This window comes from Magallana gigas, chromosome 5 (assembly GCF_963853765.1).
Source record: "Magallana gigas chromosome 5, xbMagGiga1.1, whole genome shotgun sequence".
Classification (NCBI taxonomy): domain Eukaryota; kingdom Metazoa; phylum Mollusca; class Bivalvia; order Ostreida; family Ostreidae; genus Magallana; species Magallana gigas.
Genome location: NC_088857.1, coordinates 19028791 through 19048149, shown reverse-complemented (window position 1 = coordinate 19048149; position 19359 = coordinate 19028791). Strand labels below are relative to the sequence as shown.

Below are 19359 nucleotides of genomic sequence, written 5' to 3'. Positions count from 1 at the left end.
TTCTTCAGTTAAATCCAGGTTCTTCACAAAGCGCCATGGGTATCGGTGCTATTACATATTATTTGGCAAAATACTTTAACAGTCGCAACTCCAATATTATAATATATATTGGAGTGTTGGTGTGCGCGTAATGTTTGTACTTTTTGATTTAACAATTAACAGGGCTTTTTGAAACGTTAAATACACAAAACAACAATTACAAATCTGATTGTTTGTATGGTAAGGAGCAAAATATTTTATTTCAAAACGTGTTGTGTAAGAAACAAAACTCTGAAAAACTATAACGTGATTTAACTAACAATTGGATTGTGTTTTTACTAGTATATAAATAACGAATAATATAGCTTAACTTATGCAACAGTTATTAAACATATTACAAACAAGATTTATGTGCTAATACATTAATTAATAATTAACCTTTGATGGTATTTTTCGTTTCTCTTATCTTAATCTTTTTCAATACCGCCGCTATACATGTATATATATTATTGCTATAAAATGTAAAATTGAAGATGATTGACATGTCGCCAAAAAAAAAAAAAGAGAGAGATTAATAAACATATTTTGTTTGTATTTATTTTATGTTTAGCTAGCTTGTCTGATTAATTTAAATAATTTAATAGCATCATTTTTGTCATTACATAAGAAATCAATAACGCTTAAATAGTTAATTTACTGATTCTGCAAATAATACCATCATCAATGTAGCAGTCTTATTTGATTGGATAAGCCTTTATTTTTTTTTTATATACAAAAGACTTCAAAAGGATTTCATGCAAATGAAATAAGCATGCAATTTTTACAAAGTGCAACATGTGAATGAATCATATAACGTCCACTAAATAATAGTTTTTGAATGAATTAGTTTTTATATGGAAATTTCCAGGGAGAGAGACTTTGTAAATACCACCATAAGTAAGCTTATGCAAAGTAGGCATATTATGGTTATTAACCATTTTTGCAATGAAAAACTGGGTACATGTACAAATGCCGATCATAAACTGTATTGTGACACATATTCATAAGAAAATTCATTTTCATATAAGAAAAAAGCCCCCAAAATGACCAAAAAATAACAGCCCTTTTAACAAAAATGACATAGAACAGAAAATTGTACATAGCACTAATTGTAATAATACATGTACATGTAATTGCATTGATATAGTGCGTCAATCAAAGTACGAAAAATCTGTAACAATATTTGATTAGTAAAAAGACTTATGAAAAGGAATGTTTTCTTTAAAAAAAATTATGATATTTCAATATAACAGAACAGCTGAATATTAAACCTAACATAATAATAAAATAATTATCTTTAACACTGAGCATAGGAAATCAACAATTATTACATAGTTGTGATGCACACTAAATGACACTTAGTATAGTGATGCATGTCTTTGAACTGTTTGTGCGTAATATTTACCAATCAAAAGTTGTATCCACAGTTTCTGATCTCATTGGCTATAACGAGAGAAAAAAATCCCAACAGCAACAAATGTATGATGAATACCAAAAATATATACATGGAATTTTGTTGTCAACTGTTTATATCCAAACAACAATGGAATGCTGTCAACAAGGGGCACCACGTGACGTCTCACGTGACATAAGTGTAAAGGTTTTAGGTTTTCAGCGCCAGGGTGTTTCAACACTAAATTGCAGCAAAGATGCAGCCGCATTGGTGTCCAATTTCAAACGTCCAGTTACTGAAAAAAGGGACGAGATATGCCAACAGTCCGTATTATGTTGACTTCAACTAATGGCCGCTTCCGGAAACTTTGCAAGATTTCCAAATCTGCAGGAGAATGGGGTCAAAGGTTGGTACCAAACTCCCCTATTTCGTTGATTCACTTAATTCACGAAGCAGATCTGAAATATTAGATAAATCAAATACTTTTAGAAGCAGTCTAACTAAATGTACTATAGTATCAATTATCAACATTTAACAACAATTATTTAGAAACAATGTATCGTTGAAAGCAAGCCCTGCACTCTGGTAGAGTGAAAACGCATAAAAACAATACATTGAGATCGCATATGGGGATATAGTGATAGAGTATGTTCTGCAATGATTCAATAGTGTGGTGTTATATGATGCAAAGAAGAATATGTAAGGATATGTATCATTTGATCTTTGATAAATCAAATATTACATGCAGTTTAATATGCATTGACAGAAAAGTGGAAAAATCGTCAGTAGTTGAGATCGGACGAATTAAAAATTCTCTTAATATTTTTTTAACTGATGCACGGGTATGACCCCTTAACATTAAAGAAAAATTTAACAGTCTTGTTTAAATCATATTACACACACAATATTTTATCTATCATTTAACAACTAAATATATTTTTTAAGTGTTTCAATAAAAAACAAAAAATAGACAATCACATTTTAATAATCACACTAATGGACGTGGTAAAACAATGTAAAGAAAAAGCGGGAATACGATAATTTTCTATCTCCCTCTGATTTATCACTCCATTTTTATTGCTTCCGAATTTTCCTTTCTTTGCAATTTCCCTACCAACACCTTAAACAATAAAAATGGCTATAAAGTCGGATTATAACTTTGGGTAATCGTGTTCTACCAGACCTACAAAACATAAATCCGATTTTTTGGTTGCCTACCTTCGTACTCGATGAAGCCATCAGATTTTGCATATTTAATGATTTCCTCCACTTCATCGAGAGTCATCCTGTCCCCCATTGTGGTCATGCAGCGCTTGAAGTCGTTGACAGATATTTTTCCGCTCCCATATTTGTCTAGCACTCGGAACGCCTCTAGAATGTCCTCTGTTTCCTCGGCGTACACGTCGCCGTGCGTCATGACGTAACGCTCTACGTCAGCGTATGTTATACGGCCTTTGGCTGAAAAGATATAATTGAACTGTTATCATAATTGTCTATAATCAGAAAAATAAATCATTTTTAAAGTTTTCATAAGAATTTTCTACCAGTTTAAAAATGCATAGGTAAGGGTGTCCTACATTTGATTTTTCCTGTGTTTTATTTGTTTCATTTAATATATTCTGTCCCAAGTTATTGCTTCTATCACTTTTTGATGATTTTTTCATAAAAATACACATACATGTATCTGTGAAAGAAATACAGTTGAAATCGATGAAAGGGAATACATCCCAGATAACTTTATTGAACAATTATCATTTTTCACTCATAAAAGTTCACAGGAATGAAAACAAATTTCTTACGGAGATTTATAATGGGAAATGTTTACATCTTTTCTCCATTCAGAAGTACTCGGGATACCTCGCGCAATTTTTCAACGTTATCATCCGGGCTTATTAATGGCTGATACAATGCAAAATCCCCGTAGACTTTCTATTTTGGGATGTGTATTGAAACCTGAAGCGGTTGACGGGGCGTTTCAAAACAGATAATCTGGACATTTTTTATATTGGTGGATGAAAGTAGTTTGAGCACAAAGGTATTTATGATTATCGAAATATTAAGCAAAAAGTGGTGGAAGCAAAAACTCGGGACAGAGTATAGTACTACTATTTGTACAAGTAAAATCCAGTTTGTACCGTTGACCTCACTATCCTAATATTATTTTAAAATACACGAAGTACATAAGATTTATAATGAACCGTGATATCTATTTTACAAAGCTAGCTTATTGTTAGTCTTGTTATAATGGTTTTAATGAAATCGACTTAAACGATTTGTTTTACCATTTTCGAAAAAAAAATTTAAAATCAGAACTGATCATCGATATTGAAACATTTTAATGTTAATATCATAATAGGTGTCAGTGAAAAATACCACTTCCACAAAACTAAATAAAAATACATGTATTTAAGGAATGAATTCAATATTTATTAGTTTTATACGATATAAAATGGTTTGGGGCAGTTTACGCTTTATAAACCGCGAAGCGGTTTATAAAAAAGCGTAAACTGTTCCAAACCATTTTATATCGTATAAAACTAATAAATATTGAATTCATTCCTTATAATTTAATTTTTTTGCTATCGATTGTTGATAAAAACAGTCATTTTATCTATAAAATGACAACAAATTGTACAAAATTCAAACGTAACGTCAGGCGGATTGATACGTTTTTGACGTTAGTCTTACTATGACGTAAGCAACATTCTTTATACGATATAAAATAAATTTTTCAACCAATCAGAAAGCGTGTTACAACCAGAATTAAATTATAAATAAATATACTAAGCATGATACAATTGTTTTAAAGCAAAGAGTACGAACCAAAAATGTGTAAAGTTTACAATGAGCACAGTGAGTGTAAAAAATAAGATCAATGAAATGCAATACAAAAATATTGAATTTTATCCTCGATTTATTTGAAATATTTTATAAAAATGTAAAATTAAAATACATGTAGTAAAATTAAATCCTCTATTTATCAAAATATTAATCCACAGAAGAGCAATTAAATGATCTCTTTTTGAACAGTCGTTTTAGTACTGCAATAATCTTTAATACGAGCATTACAAATTTGACTTTACAATGTAAATTTACCAGTTAACAAGGCGAGTTTACAAGTTTACCAATTACTCACCACAGACATCCAGTTCGTGACGTGCTTCCTCCAAGTCCCTCTCGGACGGGTTCAGTCCCAGACAACGCAGCAAAGGACCGAGATCTTTGGCCGACATTTTCCCCCTCCTAGTCTCAAACATACCGAAAGCTTCTTTGAGTTCTGCAAACAAATAATATGTCATTGTGTAAATGCGTCCCTACATCCATGGAATTTTTCTTCCTCTCTTTTTGACGTAACATATTCGATTCGTGCACATGCAATTCTAATAGTACTAGTAGCGTAAAAGGAGGTTGGCATAAAGTTAATTCCTTACCTCTTTTTTGGTCCTCTGGAACTGCAATATCATTCAGACTTCGAGATCGCTGTGCCTATAAAAGACGAAACTTTTGTTTTTAAGAAACGAAGCAAGAAGCATGAAGGAGCAAACGTTGTTCAGAAAAAATCACCAATAACCTTTTTCTCGGTAGCCGAGCTCATACCATCAAAGAAAAAAAAAGCTCACTATAGCCAATATCTGAATAAATTTTCGTCCTAACTGAAAATGAATCTTGAAGATCGTAATGTCCAAATCAACAGATTATGTGGCCATTGGCCAAAACAAAGCCTCTACTGGTATCATAAAAGCCAGACAAAAACAAACATCATAGGACACATGCATGAATGAAAAAGACAATCGCCATTCATGTCTCTCCGCTTCAGCATTCTTGCCGAAATTAACAAAGTCAAACAGGATTTTGTTAATGAATCTTGACATTCAAATTACCTAAACACTGTAATTCTTGAAATTATTGGTGGAAATATGATCACGTGATTGAGGATTGTTTCGACCACCATCTTTGCTTCTCGGTTGGAAGTCGTAAATCGTGTCAGGTGGCCCTGTTAAATTAGGTTTTCACGCCGATCTGACATTCGGAAGAAAGGCAATATACATCTCGGCGACAATTAAGCCAATTTTAGAAGACGTAAGAATGGGAAAGACTCTACAATCTAATTGATATATTAGGATCATGGTGTGATATAGATCGAGACGAGTTTCGGTTGCAGACACAAGTGGAAAAATGTGCTGAAGACACTGAATGCAAAGTTGTGTTTAAACAATTATAAGCATTTACTGCATTAAAGACTATTCTGGTTTGGGTGAATGAACTTAGTGATGGTTTCTAATATTCTCTGGGGTTTTATTATCGATACAAGTGGGACCTATATATAGTAATTCACTTCACATAGTCATGAATATGCAGATAAGCTAGTCTATTTTTAAATATGGGAACCCAAACGGTCAAGAAGGACAGCAAACGTCCTTGGACCATATTCATTTGATAAACCGCCAGTCTCAAAGGGAAATAGGTTTTCTATACCCAGATAATAGTGCGTGTAAGATACATGAACGAAATGAATTCTATTTAGTACGTTTAGTTTATAAACTATCCAATATAGGAGATATTAAAGCATCTTTATTTTTGTTTTATGAATATTTTATTGTATGCATATGTTGTATATAATTTATAGATTTTAGTTGTGCACAGGGGAGGTCAAAATTCGCAGTTCATTTGATCTTACATTCAATGTTGGATGAGCTCATAAGACCTCCCTTTTAGTCTGTATTATTCACGCGAACACGTGTTATGTTTTGGTAGTCCTAGCCAGATCACAAATGGTACATAAACTAGTATTCCGCTTTGTTTTCTGTTCTGGGGACACCTTATCTTAAAAATATACCGAACATTTTCAAGCAGTACACGCATATTGTGTTCGAAGTATAGTAAATTATCATTTTATATTTTCAACTAATAATTTCATAAATAAAATCTAACAGAAACACAAATATATATTAAGCTTTTACATTTTTATGTTTTAGACGCGCGATCGGTCAGCCTGAACTCTAAAGCCAAGTGTACAGCTGATCACAGAAGCTCTTCAAGATAATCAAAATCTTCATCCTTCCTTTTTTTTCCAATATTCCTTCCCGAGTGTTGCACACGAGTCTTAAAGTACGATTGTTAAACTATTCCAATTATCAAGTTATGTTCCTTGAAACGCAAATAAAGCTTCGCTCGCTCAATATAACCATTAATATTTAAACGCTACCGTTTGAGGAAAATGGACATTTTTTTTAGCACACTGATCAAATTTTATGGACTACTTTATCGCAAAGAAATAATTCATGATTTTCTAGAAGAGCGCAAGCAGCACCATTGGTTGTCTGAACGCAACACTGTGCATTTTACAAACAGAAAAAAAACCCTCAAGATACAATAGATCGTTCTTGTAGTACTCGCTAATCCTTTAATGAAATACATACATGTACCATGAAAAATGACAGTATGACAGAAAGGTCACATTGTGATTTTTGTCCACTGATTTGAAGTGAAGTAAAATAGTAAAAAAAAAAAAAAAAATACATGTAGCGCGTGAGGTTTAGTGTCTCAAATCCTTTCCCTTATTTGATATTTCTCGTTTAATTAATATTCAAGATGAAAAGCAAAATTAATATGTAAACAATTAAAGGATAAGAACAGAACAGATAATTCTACACAGAATAACTTAATCGTATAACATTTCATCTATGTTTACGGTCACCGTGTTAGTGGGAGTTATCTCTCGTTGTAGAGGGTCTTACCACCTTAAAAACAAAGTCCAAAATGATTGTAATCTGCAGTGTTTTGCAGAACTTTCTTCTTGCATGAAAAAAGGTCCGAATTTAGGTCAATTTTATCACAAGGTTACGACATAATTCCTGCAGTAAATGCGAATATTACGCACTGATCATCGAGGTCTCATCATGATAAACGTTCCCTCGGCTTGTAAGGTCTCGGCAATACTATAAAAATATTTCTATATAATCTTTTCTCGTGGAAACAAGTCACGATAGAGATTCCTTAAGAGGACTCGCTGGTCATGACCATTTTCAGATTCAATAAACATCCGTGAGAAGAAAAAAATCTGTGTAAAAAGATATAGTAAGTATACTAGTATTCGAATCAAAAGCTAAAATACATGTATATGGAATTTTTCTTTATTAAACAATACTACACGTAGTAATAAAATCAGAGCTAAAAGTGAATTATATATTTAAAAGTTTAAGGTAGATCTAGTAGGTATTTGACCACCCAGCGCCCTTAACATTGTTTGCTGGCCTTGAGTGATGGACTTTATTGGTAGTGTTAAGTAATTCATCAATATTGCTGACCCTGGATTACAACTAGAATATTCTGAAGGGGGCATACAACACAAGCAAATTTCGATCTATTATCCGCTCATGTGAAGGTTTTAAAAAAGGATAATGACCATTATTTTTAGATCTCTGATATATAAAAACATAATACTGAAATATAATTCCTGTTCTTTATTTACACACCTGTGACTTTTATTGGTAATTTCTATGACAGTACGGTTTCATCGATTTCACAGCATGAAAAATTAAATTTTCTAAACAGCAGCAATATGGTTGGTCTAACCTCGTAGCTCGGTAAAAAAAACGCCTTTGCATAGAATTAAAAAAAAACCATGGAGAGTTTGTTTTTAATGAATTACAATAGATGTGAGGAAAATATTTCTGTATTTAAAAAAATTTCAGAGTCTTACTAAAAAAGATACAGTGACAAGATGACAGATTTAGTGTAAAAAGGTCTCAATACAAGGGGAAATAGAGCTCGTTAGCAACCTTCCCTATTTTCTCTTATACTCTGCCAATTTCCTTATCAAAACAAGTGAGAAAGATCTTAATTTTCAATCAGGATAAAGCCTATAGCATCGTTCCGTGATACCAAATTGCCAAATCGAGGCGGTCATGTATGGAAAATTAGATATCGGTCAAAAGGAGTTCAGAGTTATTTTTAAGAGATGGTTTTATTTGTGTCGAGAGGGGTGCAATATCCATCCGCGCTTGATGGACAATCAATGATAGCCTAACTAAATTCCACCATGCTTGGCTAAATTGGATTTCTCTGATAAATTGCAATTCTACGAGTCGGCTTCCACTTCCGCTTTTTCTGTGTCCTTGTCCGCTTACGAAAATGAAAACAGCTAACCAAATGAAACGGTTGATTTGGGATGCCAGATCAGAAAAAAAGGTTATAACCCTCACTATCAAATCACCAGATTCTTCTGTTTAGTCTTTTGAATTTTGAAACCCCTCCAAATATTCTGCGAACGCCAAGAAATTGCTCTTTTAGGACACTTTTCCAATATTGTGGTTCAAAAATAGAAACATTATTGATTAGAATTTTCCCTTGGTGCTATTATTGGAAATGCTCGGAAATTAATCTAAAAGTGTCCCGCTTTTAAAACATGTTTTCTCCCTTAAATCATTGACACATGCGTTTATCAATTCGAATGCGATAGCACAATAAGATATCCTCGATTAAAGGGGCATGGTCACGATTTTGGTCAAAAATTCTTTTTCCGATTTTAATATTTACAGTGCTGCAGAAAGGCATTTTTATTAGGCAACAGAAATTTGAGTTATAAGCGATCGAGTTACAGGGCTTGAAATTCTTCGCTGTGTAAACAAAGCGTTTGTTTACGTTTTGAATGTTGAAGTAAAAATTTCAGTTCTAAACCTAAAATGAATGTTATAAATGTTAGGAACTGTTAATCTATGCCTAAAATAAATAAAAAGATAGACAAATAAGCTGGAAAAAGATTTTTTACTGGTATATTGAACCTATGTAAACAAAAACAGGGCACGAGCCTTGTTTACATGACAAAGATTTGTGAGCCCTGTATCTTGCTTATAACTCTACGAATGACTCAAATTTTATTTGATCATTAGAATTACATTTCTAAAGCATTGTTAATAAAAAAAACATAAAAATAGAATTTGACCAAAATCGTGACCATGCCCCTTTAAATGCGATTTTCAAAAAAAAAAAATTAATTTTTTTTTTTTTTAAATCTGCAATTTCATACCGGGTGATTCTGTCATATTATATATTTAAGTTTAATCTTTTGACTAGTTTTATCACGAGCAATTTAAACTAAAATTTAACTGCAATTCGAATCACTGTATTGTAAATTTCTAGTCAAAAGATGTGTTTGTTCGTAGTCTCGGTTTTCTCAAGATATTCAGTGGATGTACTAAAACGATTTAAACTGGGGTGTATTATTTAGATTCTATGTTTACAAACCTTCACAGATGAACAAATAAATGCTACACAACATAGATTATATTCACCAGGTTAAGCTGTCCCAAATTGCTGATTTCGAACCATCCGCGACTATCCATGAATAGATTTTACGACGAAACGGCCTTGTATTAATATTGATTTCGACGTAACAACCTTGTCCGACTTTAGTGAACAAAATAAGTATTAAATGTAGATGCAGATATTACATAGTGAATTCTAAACGTTGAGTCGACAGAGTACCTTTGCTTACAATCATTTTGCATTTTTAAAACTGTTGTACGTGAATTTATCTCTTTTCACACACGTTTATTTCTATCTGATATTTATTCGATTTTTCGATATTTTTGATGAAAATGTGGATGGGTATAAAAATATTCTCCGTCAATTTTTGTCGTCATTATATTTTTTCTATATATTTTAGCATTAAATCCTCTGCAATAAGCTATCAGAGTATAAATAATTCAACACTCAGTATTAATGGAGCTACATATTTTCAAGGTGATTAATATTTCCTAGACCAGATAGGAACGAAAAATTTTAAACGTCCATTGATTTTTGGGGGAAATTGAAATTCATTTATTAAAACTACGATTACAATATATCTTTCTACGAAAAAGATGATGCTATCTATAAGTTTTTCATCTACAGATCAATAAAATCTGTACCATAGACATTTGAAACAACCAATTCACACTGCGAACGAAAAGGTGGTTTTAAATGTTAGTCCCCATTGGTTCATTTAAAGTGTTCAACTTTTTTTCATAATCTATAAAATTGTCTCAAAAAACCTTTTAAAAAATATAATTAAATGTTTAAATCCTTAAAAAAAACCATGCAATTTATGATAGAATCAAACTTTTTGTTCATCGGGAGTATATTTACTTAACTGAAATTATAGACAATTTTCAAAAGTCAAAAAAAAAAACTTGTCTGTAATGGTCCGTTTCTAATATAAACGAATCGAAATTGTAATACAAGTCTTCAACCTTTTGCAGGTGTATTTGGTCTACATGTAGTGTCCGAATGGATAGCAGCAATGCGTTCAAAATGCGCATGCTAAGACGAATGCTACTGCCAACCATGCCATTGAAATTTTAACTTGGTGTATTGTTTGTTCAATATCGTCAATTAGGAATTTTGCGAAAGACCACCGTTGCACTTTTGTACAAAGTCAAATGATAACCACAGTCGGGATGTAATAAAAAAATATTCCACAGTCTTTACAAAATTCTATTTAATAAGAACCCTAATGCAATGCTGTCACAAATGTTTGTTCAGAAATAACGTCAAAAGGACAGGGCTTGGTAGAAGGTGAGTTCAATCAAGATTTAGAAAGATACACGAAGTTTACAATTACTGAACGGAAATCTTACAATTACTGAATGGGAATCTTACACGTAAGAAACTGTACGGGAATCTTACAGTTACAGTACATGAAGCTTACAGTTACAGTAAACGGGAATCTTACAGTCACAGTACGGGGATTTTACAGTAAGAGTATACGGGAATCTTACAGTTACAGTACATGAAGCTTACAGTTACAGTAAACGGGAATCTTACAGTCACAGTACGGGGATTTTACAGTAAGAGTATACGGGAATCTTACAGTTACAGTACAGGAACCTTACAGTTACAGAACAGGAACCTTGTAGTTACAGTACGGGAATCTTACAGTTACAGTACAGGAACCTTACAGTCACAGTACGGGAATCTTACAGTTACAGTACGGGAATCTTACAGTTACAGTACGGGAATCTTACAGTTACAGTACAGGAACCTTACAGTCACAGTACGGGAATCTTACAGTTACAAAACAGGAACCTTGTAGTTACAGTACGGGAATCTTACAGTTACAGTACGGGAACCTTACAGTCACAGTACGGGAATCTTACAGTTACAGTACGGGAATCTTACAGTTACAGTACGGGAATCTTACAGTTACAGTACAGGAACCTTACAGTCACAGTACGGGAATCTTACAGTTACAAAACAGGAACCTTGTAGTTACAGTACGGGAATCTTACAGTTACAGTACGGGAATCTTACAGTTACAGTACGGGAATCTTACAGGTACAGTACAGGAATCTAACAGTTACATTGCAGGAACCTTACAGTTACAGTACAGGACTCTTACAGTTACAGAACAGGACTCTTACAGTTACAGTACAGGAACCTTACATGCAGTTACAGTACAAGAAGCTTACAGTTACAGAACAGTTGTTGTTGGTTTCATCCAGGGTCTGATCACTCCTCCTGCTCAGGTCTTGGGTCTTGTACTTCCGGTAGTTCCTTTGCCACGTCAACATCACTGACATCTCTTGTATTATTTAGGTGTCTGTTCATGCAGATGTCTACGGTCTATGGAGGACTTTGTTATGAAGACGTCGTCACGAAGAGTGCACACAGAAAACTAAAGAGTAGTTTGCGTTTTCACAAAGTACACAGGATAGCTGAGTAGATGTTCACCAAAGTGATTGTTGGGCAAGAAGCGCCCCGGGGTCTGTCCTTGATACAAAGTTCTTGTTATGTAACTGAGCACAAATTCAATTTTATCTTTAATAAAGATTTCATCATCACGTGCGCGGTCTGCAGACAGAAATTTTGACAATGAGAGAAAGGTTTTGACACCTACGATAACGTCACAACAACTGATGTCACGAAAGGACCTGTCGGAATCTGGTAGACAGGGGAGGCCGCTTACGTCGCCGGTTGTCGGGGGACGCGGCCAGTGGCTGGCTTTCAATCAAATTAACGACTCCCGCACCTTCCGTCCCTTCCTGTTCAGCAACTTGTGAAGTGTACTGGACTATATGAATGAAAGTTGTCACCCTGCGTCTAAGACGGAATTGACTTGGGATTCAAGATTCGGGACTGTTGTTGATTACGTTGGTAAACACGACCAATTGTAGGCTATTTTGACTTTTGTTTTTGAATGTCAGCCAGTAGTATTATAAGCATAACAAAAAAAAAAAAACCCCGATCAAAATGACATTTCTTAAGCACTGCCTTGTCTATGGCGGGGGTATATGAAGGGCTTGTCATGTATGTCCTTCATCAGTCCTTCTGTTTCCTGTCTGTCTATCACATTTTACCTTTAGTTGCAGTTTCAAACAAACAATGCAAGTTATTTCTTAAATTGAACTCTTGCATTTACTGATTTAGCTTAGTTCCTAATACAAATACAAGCAAAGATACAGATGGGAAAAACACTTTTTATGGTGTTATGAAATTAATCCCTACCTTGATAATCCCTAAGATAATTGACTTCATTATTATACAATATACCTTTTTTGTGGTACTCAGATTATGTAAAACCTTGTTTAATTCCATGAAAAGGGATTAGTCGGGTTGCCTTTGCTCTATGAACATACTTATTTATTGTTTTTACTCATGATGCAAATATCAGACATGATATAGACTACAGTGTTTATATATGCATGTTTATTTATGTATAATATCAAAAGTTTACAATTAACGGTACCTATTTAAAAAGAGCAATTCAAAACTCATAGTTAAATATTTTAATAAAATATTTTGAAAAGTTATATATAATTAGAAAACTATATAATTTATCATGGTTAGTATTTGTTACCAAGTATTGCAAAAAAACATAATTATGCTTCTCTTTTTCTGTGTGTATGGTAAAGTATATATTTCTCTATTTCTAAATACTTTGAGTTCAAAGGAAATAGATATACCCGGATGTGAAATTGACAAGCCACATGGTCATTTCTACGGAATACATATATATGCACTAGTACTAGTCTAGTATCTACAAACACAGAAATGGGGTATCTTCTTTTATCTTTAGAGTTACAGCAGAAGCTAAATTGATGAAAATTATAATACTGGGGGAATAAACGGTCAAACGAATTAAATTCATCTAGATATGGGACAGAAACTTAGAGAGAAATCTTCCACTTTTTAAAAAAAAAAAATTTTTCAACAAAAAGTAAACGCGTCTTTAAAAGTACTTGAAATAGAGACAAAAGAGGAGGCCATATCCTAAAGGTCTTTGAACGATTTTGCTAGTTAATTTTGTCAATTTTGTTAATTGACCTATATGTGTTTCCCGTGGTGTTATAAATAGTTCAATTTCTCATTTCAAATAGATAACGGACAGAAAGCGGATAATGTTGAGAGAGCATAATTTGTCAGCTTAGGAAACTCGCTCAAACGTCTACGCGCGAAGAAATGACAAATCGATGCAAATGGCTTCATTTGAAAAAGAACTCAACAAATTGTCGTTCTCCTCAAAACGATTGTATTTAACATCGCTCGTTTGCAATGAATAAATCATAACATCATCTGGCAAAAATTCATTGAAATATATGAAAATCTCGTAAACAGCGTCAATATCATTGAAAAGTGTCATTATCTTTCAGTGTCGGGGGTATTAAAAGGAAAGAAAAAAGTTATTTTGGCAATGTAGTACCAAATGTTTGAACAGTATCTTCAATGACTTTGACCAGCAGTTAGTAATGGAAACATCCAACTCAAGGACGGGTTCAGACAACAGGTGTTAATACAAGTAATGCACGAGGGTTTGCGCATGCAATAGTTAGGAACTTAAATTTGTTATCATCGATATATGCATTGCAATAGCTAATCGATTTACATCGGCCAGGGTTAAGAATAAGAACATGGTTAACCGAAAAATGATTAAAGACGGTCCTAATCCCTTGCTTCTGAGGAGAACGGGAATAGATTAAGACCAACTGGTAATTAAGATGGCTAAAATACCTTGGTGTTTAAGAATGCTATGATGTTAAATAAGGAGATTTTATCATTTCTATAGAAGAATGTTAAGAAGATTAGACTAGCAGTAGAGTTTGTCCTCAAACTCTTTTGCTGTTAATTTCGAAAGATACAGCACGTGATCAGAATACACGTGAGCTGCGTGTTCGTTCTAAACTAGCTTGTTCTTAGAATGAATTAAAAAAAAAAGATTTGATAATAAAATCCGTTGTAAATTTGCAACAAAATATTTATGAATAGTGACAAATTTTGGGTAATATTATTTTTCTGAAACCCTACAATTTTGCAGATTCACCCCTCTGTAGACATGTATAGAAGAAAAACCTTTCAATATATCAATCATTTAACGTCAGACTTAAAGAGAAAAAAGATTCTAACCAATAATTTTTTTGCATTTTGAATGCAGATTTATGATAAAAAGTATTGGCTGTGTGTGTGGTTTTTGTTGTTGTTGTTTTTTTTTTTTGGGGGGGGGGGGGGAGGGGTTAGTGGACAGCAGCTTTCGCTAAATCTAATTCATTGCTAACTGTCGTGAAGTTAAACCTAAACGAGCTGTTAAACCAAATCTAATTGAAGAAAAAAAAGTTTTGCAAAATATGTTTGTTAAATAGAGTACGTTTACAGTATTTTATCCCAAACGTGCAGTTACATGCAAGTCCACACAAGTAAAGTGAAATTTTTAGCACAAACTTTATAAATTAAAGTTACCATGCTAAAGGTCACAGTCGAACTGCACTTGAATTTGTCTCTCTCAATTTGGGAGGTTATTTAAAAGAGTATAAAGCATTTGACTTCTAGTGTGTAATAAAATGCATGTATCATTCTCTAAAATCTCGTATGATACATACTAATGACATCATTTATCATTAAATAGCATGGCCACGAACTATTGTTCATATCATAATTTGGCCTTTTAAACTCAACGACATGTATGTGAATATTGATATTTCTGCATAATCAATTTTTATAACTGCAGTTTTGCAATAGGTACATGAATCTATTTCCGTGTTTTAAAAAATAAATCAGTAATGGATAATTATGCACATAAATTCAACGGTAATAAAAAAGCATGTGTGCATATTTAATTCAAAATGCTCCACGTTGGTTTCGCAGCTACTCTAGAGCTTACAAAAAATGTGGCCTTTATTTTGTGTTCAGTGCACGATATATTGATTGAGAAAAGTTATCTAATGATCTCTATTGTGAAGTTCATATACTGTGAAAACTAGGCCTCAACACTGCAGGTTTTTGTAATAAAAGCAGTTTTACTCTCATGAATTATTGACAGAGGATAGTAAAAAGCAGAAATATATCTATAGGTATACTCTGTGATGCTTGCTGGTAGCTTAATTAAAACGTGCAACCAGTCGCACCATGAAATGTCCCGCAGTTTATTTGTTTTTGTCTGCACTAGCCATTCTTTTGGGTTATCAGTTATATTGATAACATGGATATACATGGACATGAGAATATATTAGGTAATTTGTAAAAGATATAATATATTTTATGTTACACTTGATATGTACGCGTCGCAACTTTAGAGTGCATTTGAGTGTAGCGCACGATTTAGCCTCGGAATGCTGTGTTATACATGATGGGATTTGTACGCCAGTCATAGATCGCATCGTGCAAAGAGCACGATATAATTAAACCATCATGGATCACGTCTTGCAAATGTGCACGATCACGTAAGGTGCAAACTACAATGATTTGCGTTAAATAACTACTAACTGTCTTCTTTACTGACTAATTAATGTTATCATACATTCATGTTAAATATGTTAAATACGGAAATCTGTGTGTCTCGAAAACCATTGTCAACTTCCGCTTCGCGATTTTCTCGAGGTGTCAATTTCAACTGTTGCCCTCCCAAACAGGCACTATTTATGAAATATCATTCAAGGAAAAAAATATAAATAATTGTGCCATGGTTACAGATGATCTCATTATTTATTATTACACCAATTAGTTAATGAGGGAGACAATAGTTTATTTTAAGTGCACTTATTCACGTACATTTAAGATAAATAAAAAAAATACAGTAAAAAACCATAAGGATAAAATTCCAAGACAAAAAAAAAAATGATATTTCAAAACAAAAAATATGATATAGAACTGGTGGCAAGCACCAATCCCCTTTCACTCTCATTCTTTTGTTTATGTTTTACACCAGGAACGTTCGATTTGAAATCCTTGCTGTGATGAAACATACTCACGTTTTATCACATCCATACGTCTCTTTCGTCTGTCTGTCCCATTTTTATTGTATTAAACAGAGTCTTTTATTCGACGAAGACATTTATTCACTGACACCTTTGGCTCAATCTTTTTTATTGGATCTACACTTCTATTTTGGGCAACTAAACCCAGGGAAATCGAGTAAATTATTATTTTTGTACGCATTAGTTGTGGTTTTTTTAAATTGCATTTTCAAATTAAAATGCTTTCGTCTATTGTAAACGTTTTTCCTTGTTCTATAAATAGTGGTTCTTAATTGAATATCTGTTATTGGCGAGCAGATCAGTAATATCATTCCAAATCAGTTTCCCCTCTGCTATTTTTTTTTTTATTTCATTAGATAATGGAATTCGAATATTTTAATTTTTTTTTGTATTGATTTGTTTTACGGATGTGTTAATTGTGTTTCCGGTGCAATTCTTTTTTGATGTCGATGTAATTTTGTAAAATGAAGAACTTGGTCTATAATCATAGTTTTGATGTTTATTTGTTGGTGCAGATTTCTCTGCAATAATTTTCATTTTCTGAACAATATTTTTTATTCCTTCTTAATGATTGATAAGTGATATTTTTATCTACCTCCACACCTCCCCCTTACCAAACCTTACATAACTGCAATGTAATCACATTTTAACGTTAATATTGTATATTAGGCTTAATTCAAACAATGACTGAAATGAAGCTATGATTAGACTGATTTAAAACTAACCCAGTTGAAGAAATTCTCTCTTCCTTATTAATCTGGCAAATAATGAATGAACTGGGTCAAAAAAAAGCAGAGAAACACCAAACAAAAACTAAAATAAGACAACTGGAAAACAAATGAAAATAACAAAGTTACATGTATATGTGATGCACTTTGTGCCACAGGGGCTCGATTGTCGGATAGTGGAGCTCTTTATTATCTGTTCCCGAAGACCTTTTGATTAAAATTGGTAATCTTGTGTGTATTTCCGTGTTTTACAATAAAAATAATTCACTGAAAACCATCGTTTCAATGCATGTCAAAAAAGTGTATTCAATGTATTACTAAGTTAAAAAATGTACATTGAATACGCTTTTGCAACAGGATTAAAGCAGGGGTTTTCACTGAATGTTTTTTTAATTGCAATACAAAGAAATACACATAAGATAACCAATTTAAATCAATTTTGTCTTTGGGAACAAATAGTTAAGAACTCCATTATCAGACAACCGAGCCCCTCTGCTTCCTACCTTGACCACCGTATGATGGGCTGTCACAGGCGCGGACGCTCGCCGTCTGTTGTACTTCTGTTTGATGGTATTAGCAGCCGATATCCTTACATATGCCATCTTTACAGAACACAGCAGCACCTTGCAAAAACTCTTTAACCGAACTTTGTAAACTATTGCACAGTTGCTCTGTCAGTGATTCGAGTGGAGGCACAGCAACACCCCACAAAACTTTGTCAACTGTTGCTCAGTTGCTCTGTCGATGATTTGTGGAAGGAAGTTTCAAGGCTTGCAGCTGGTACATCTATCTCCGACATCCAAGTCTTCCGAGAGTTGTTGACGTTGATGTAAGCGGTCCAGTGAGGCCTGGAAGTGTCCACTGACCAGCGCTTTCCTGTGGGCCGTATTAACAGTGCACAGAGAATTCACGCGACCAAAATCAATGTGTCAGTGATCACTGGGCGAAAATCACTGGGGATTACATACATGTCGTCGCTTTGAGCAAGTTCTGTGAGTATTTTGTGATGCTACAGGAACGTACATCGGCTATGTTCTTGGAATGGGGCATTTAAATAAAAGAGAGAGAGAGATATTACAATTGGTTGAAAGACAATATAGTATGATAAAAGCGTAACTCTTCAGAAACAATGATTAAACATTCAACAGCATTAAATCGATTTCTCAATATCAGTCTTTGTGTGCTATTTTCCAGAGAAGATCGCTCACAATACAATCTGCAATGGCACTTTAAGAGCCAGTCCGACAGATTTGCTAACTTAACTTTTTCAAGCTCCATCACATTTATATACCATCAACATGTCGTAAATTGATGTGCTATTGGTACGGTCTTGTGTGTGTTTATACATAGTAGAACAAACAAATGCAATGAAATCAATGTATCCCATTTAAAATACTTTACATTTGGAAACTTGAAAAATGATTAGCCAACAAAACTATCGATAAAGTGCAAATGGACTTATGAAAATGGTAAATTGGTTTTTTTTTTAAAGAATATATTTTTACGATTGATTATTCAATTGAAAATTTAAGGCAGAATTATTGTGATTAATGGGAGCGGATTTACATGATAATGAGAAGATAAAGTACCCTGGATTATTTATTCATGAGGCAAGAAAAAAAGAGTACTGTCTACCTTGATGATTGGATAAAGAAAACTACTCTGTGTCATTCCAATACTATACTTAATCTGAAGTTTATATACAGAAGGAAAAACACCCCCACACACTTACATCACTATATCTGGTGCATGTAGTAATTTTGACGCCTTTGTAGCGTTAATTAAGGTTCAATCTGTAGAACCATTTCAACATGACCTTGGACTTTCGGTAGAACGTAACTATATATCTTTTTCTTGCGTCAAAACAAGTTAAATATGATGCTGGTTGCAAATGAAATGTACACAGACTGGGTAGTCTAAGCTCAAAAACCAGACAAATCTTGTTGATTTCAAAGAGCCATGACTAAATGGCCAGCAATAAAATAGATAGGCA

The 19359-nt window shown here is 33.4% G+C and overlaps 1 protein-coding gene across 4 annotated transcripts; it reads right to left on the bottom strand.

The window, feature by feature from the left end:
- Positions 1 to 205: 205 nt before the first annotated feature.
- Positions 206 to 18375, bottom strand: LOC105319589 (calmodulin). Of its 4 annotated transcripts, none has more exons than XM_011417185.4 (5): positions 17870 to 18375; positions 4843 to 4897; positions 4548 to 4688; positions 2630 to 2869; positions 206 to 1869 (listed from the first exon to the last, which is right to left on the bottom strand). In XM_011417185.4, the coding sequence occupies exons 1-5, from the start codon at positions 17966 to 17968 to the stop codon at positions 1835 to 1837; spliced, it is 570 nt and encodes a 189-aa protein (XP_011415487.1). In that variant the 5' UTR covers positions 17969 to 18375; the 3' UTR covers positions 206 to 1834. The 4 variants fall into 4 exon arrangements, with proteins under 4 accessions (XP_011415487.1, XP_011415486.3, XP_034300811.2 ...); XM_011417184.4 differs by lacking the exon at positions 17870 to 18375 and adding an exon at positions 11863 to 12319; XM_034444920.2 differs by lacking the exon at positions 17870 to 18375 and adding an exon at positions 9706 to 9771.
- Between the last annotated feature and the right edge of the window lie 984 nt (positions 18376 to 19359).

What these genes read in the sequence shown, in the direction of transcription:
- LOC105319589 (XM_011417184.4), bottom strand. Translation starts at nt 11,973, where the DNA reads ATGTCAGTGATGTTGACGTGGCAAAGGAACTACCGGAAGTACAAGACC. An exon ending in TCCAGAGGACCAAAAAAGAG is followed by an intron (nt 4,689 to 4,842) that starts GTAAGGAATTAA and finishes ATTTGTTTGCAG; the next exon opens with AACTCAAAGAAGCTTTCGGT. An exon ending in TGGCTTCATCGAGTACGAAG is followed by an intron (nt 1,870 to 2,629) that starts GTAGGCAACCAA and finishes CTAATATTTCAG; the next exon opens with ATCTGCTTCGTGAATTAAGT.